At 39.5% G+C, this 3,104-nt stretch overlaps 1 protein-coding gene across 1 annotated transcript; it reads left to right on the top strand.

Moving 5' to 3' along the window:
* The first annotated feature begins 2,130 nt into the window (after positions 1–2,130).
* LOC108471367 (uncharacterized) lies at positions 2,131–2,505 on the top strand. The gene has a single exon (XM_017772998.1). It carries the CDS (start codon positions 2,131–2,133, stop codon positions 2,503–2,505), a length of 375 nt encoding a protein of 124 aa, XP_017628487.1.
* The last annotated feature ends 599 nt before the right edge of the window (positions 2,506–3,104 follow it).

Below are 3,104 nucleotides of genomic sequence, written 5' to 3'. Positions count from 1 at the left end.
ATGATTGAATGGTGATTATCACATGAAAATTATGAAAAAATGTGAAAGTAACCTAAAAATAGATTCAAGTAACAGAAATAACGTAACTTTGAAAAATCACTAAAAATTGTAGAAACATAGTTTGAAGATGAATAATATATGAAATTAAATCTTATTATGTATATTTTCTTATGTAATAATCAAAAAAAGGTAAAGGTATTATATTTTATGAGATATCTGAGTTTTAGTGAAATAGGGTCAGAGCGATTTCTGGATCCCCTATTTCAACTTTGGAAATTCACCATAAATTGTAAAAAACTAATTAGAAGGTGTACTTTATATGGTTAGAATCCTTGTTGAATCTAGTTTTAAGAGAAACAAACATCTTAGTCGAGTTTTGAAACAGGGGAAACTTTAACTAATAAACTGTACTAATTGGCCAAGTCAAAAATTCTAGAAAAAAATTAATAGATATATATATGAGTCTAGTTTCGGGAAAAATTTACGGATCTTAATTTTGAGTTTTTAAACTCGAGAAATGAATTTTTAAGCAACCATGACACAAAAAAATAGTTTATTCCGAAAATTAAAATAATTGGTTTAGAGTTGTTTAAAAGGTAAGATAAGTTTAGTAACACCTCAAGCTTGACTCCGGTGACGGTTTCGGGTGTGGGGGTGTTACAACTGAGGAGGATAATGATGTGGTCATGATAGGAGACGCTGGAATTATTTGGCTAACGTGATCTCAGCACTGGTGGCGAAGAAGTTGATTCGTAAGAGATGTGAGGAATTTTTGGCCTACGAAAGTGTTTCTAATTCAGGGGACTCCACTGTTAAGGACATCAGAATGGTAAAAGATTTTCTGGACGTTTTTTCTGAAGAGCTACTAGGGTTACCTCCGAATCGTGAAGTAGAGTTTGAGATAGAATTCCTTCCTAGTACAGCTCCGGTGTCCACCGCTCCCTACCGAATGGCACCATAGGAGCTTACGGAGCTTAAGGCTTAGATTCAGGAGTTATTGGATCGTGGGTTCATCCACCCTAGTGTGTCTCCGTAGGGAGCACCGGTACTATTTATGAATAAGAAGGATGGATTCATGCGGATGTGTATCGACTACCGCCAGCTGAACAAGTTGACCAGTAAGAATAAATACCTGTTACCGATGATAGATGACCTATTTAACCAGTTCTGAGAAGCTTCGGTATTATCTAAGATTGACCTTTGATCTGGGTATCATTAATTGAGGGTCAAAAAGGCTGACATACATAAGACGGCGTTTAGGACTTGTTATGGTTATTACAAGTTCTTAGTGATGCCATTTGGACTGACGAATGCACCGATGGCTTTCATGGATCTAATGAACCGAGCATTTTATCCTTATATGGATCGGTTTATGGTGGTATTCATCGATAACATACTAGTTTACTCGAGGACTAAGGAGGAACACGATAAGCACCTTCGAGTCATCATACAGACTTTGAGGGAAAAATAGCTCTATGCTAAGTTTGGTAAGTGCGAGTTTTGGTTGCATGAGGTGACATTTTTGGTTCATATGGCTTCTGCTGAGGGGATTCGAGTTAATCCTCGAAAGATTGAGGCTATGTTGGAGTGGAAATAGGCTAGGAATGTACTGGAGATCCGCAATTTTCTAGGGCTGGTGAATTATTATCGGTATGTGGAGGGTTTCTCATTGATTGCAACACCCTTAACTAAGCTACTACGTAAGGGTGTAGCATTTGATTGGACTGATGTGCAACAAGAGAGCTTCAAAAAGCTCAAGACTGTACTAATTGAGGCCCCTGTTTTGATACAGCCAGAACCTGAAAAGGAGTTCACGATTTATAATGATGCATCACATGTCGGTTTAGAATGTGTGTTGATGCAGGATGGTAAGGTGGTAGCATATGCGTCTCGTCAACTTAAGACACATGAGACAAATTATCCGACGCATAACTTGAAATTGGTCACTGTGGTTTTGCACTGAAAATCTGGAGGCATTACTTTTATGGTGAGAAGTGTATCATCTACACTGGTCACAAGAGCCTCAAGTATCTCCTTACTCAGAAGGAGTTAAATCTTAGGCAGCATAGCTGGAACGAGCTGCTTAAGGACTACGACTGCATCATTGAGTACCATTCTAGCAAGGCCAATATGGTGGCTGATACACTGAGCCGTAGAGCTATGACTGATTTGAGGGCGATGCTTGCTCACCTAAGCTTCTTTGATAATGGTAGCTTATTAGTCGAGCTTCAGGTTAAGCTGACATGGATTGAGCAGATTAAGGGTAAGCAGTTGGAAGAAGAGTTTTTAGGTCTTCAGTTTCGACAGATTGAGAGTGGTAGCACTATGGATTTTGGATTGAATAGTAATGGGGTACTCTATTTCCGTAGGAGAATCTGTGTTCTAAATGATACTGATCTGAGACTATCTATATTGAGAGAGGCGCATAGTAGCCCATATGCTATGCATCCTGGCAGAAATAAGATGTACAGAGGCCTTCGTGAGTTGTATTGTGGCCAGGGTTGAACGTGAGGTTACTAATTTTGTGGCGAAATATCTGACGTGCCAGTAGGTTAAGGCTGAGCATCAATTACCTTCGGGTTTGCTGCAGCTAGTGAAGATTCCTCTATGGAAGTGGGAACGTGTAACTATGTATTTCGTTAGTAGGTTACCTTTAACACCCACTAAAAAGGATTCAGTATTGGTCATCATGGATCAATTGACTAAGTCCGCTCACTTTATACCGGTTCGTACTGGTTATTCTTTACAGAATCTGGCGAAGCTTTATATTTCTGAGATAGTGAGACTGCATAGGGTACCGATTTTGATTATCTCTAATAGGGATCCTCGCTTCACATCTCAGTTTTGGAAGAAGTTGCATGAGGCTCTGGGTTCAAGGTTGGACTTCAGTACTATGTTCCATCCTCAAACCGATGGTCAGTCTGAGAGGGTGATTCAGATACTAGAGGACATGTTGAGGAGTTGTGTTATTGATTTCTGAGGCAGTTGGGAAGATTATCTGCCGTTAGTGGACTTTGCCTATAATAATAGTTACTAGTCCAGCATCCATATGGCACCTTACGAGGCACTATATGGTCGTAAGTGTCGCACTCCCTTATGTTGAA

Source organism: Gossypium arboreum, chromosome 11 (assembly GCF_025698485.1).
Source record: "Gossypium arboreum isolate Shixiya-1 chromosome 11, ASM2569848v2, whole genome shotgun sequence".
NCBI classification, from domain to species: Eukaryota; Viridiplantae; Streptophyta; class Magnoliopsida; order Malvales; family Malvaceae; genus Gossypium; species Gossypium arboreum.
The sequence above is the reverse complement of the archived record's forward strand: the minus strand, read 5'-3'. Positions and strand labels throughout refer to the sequence as shown.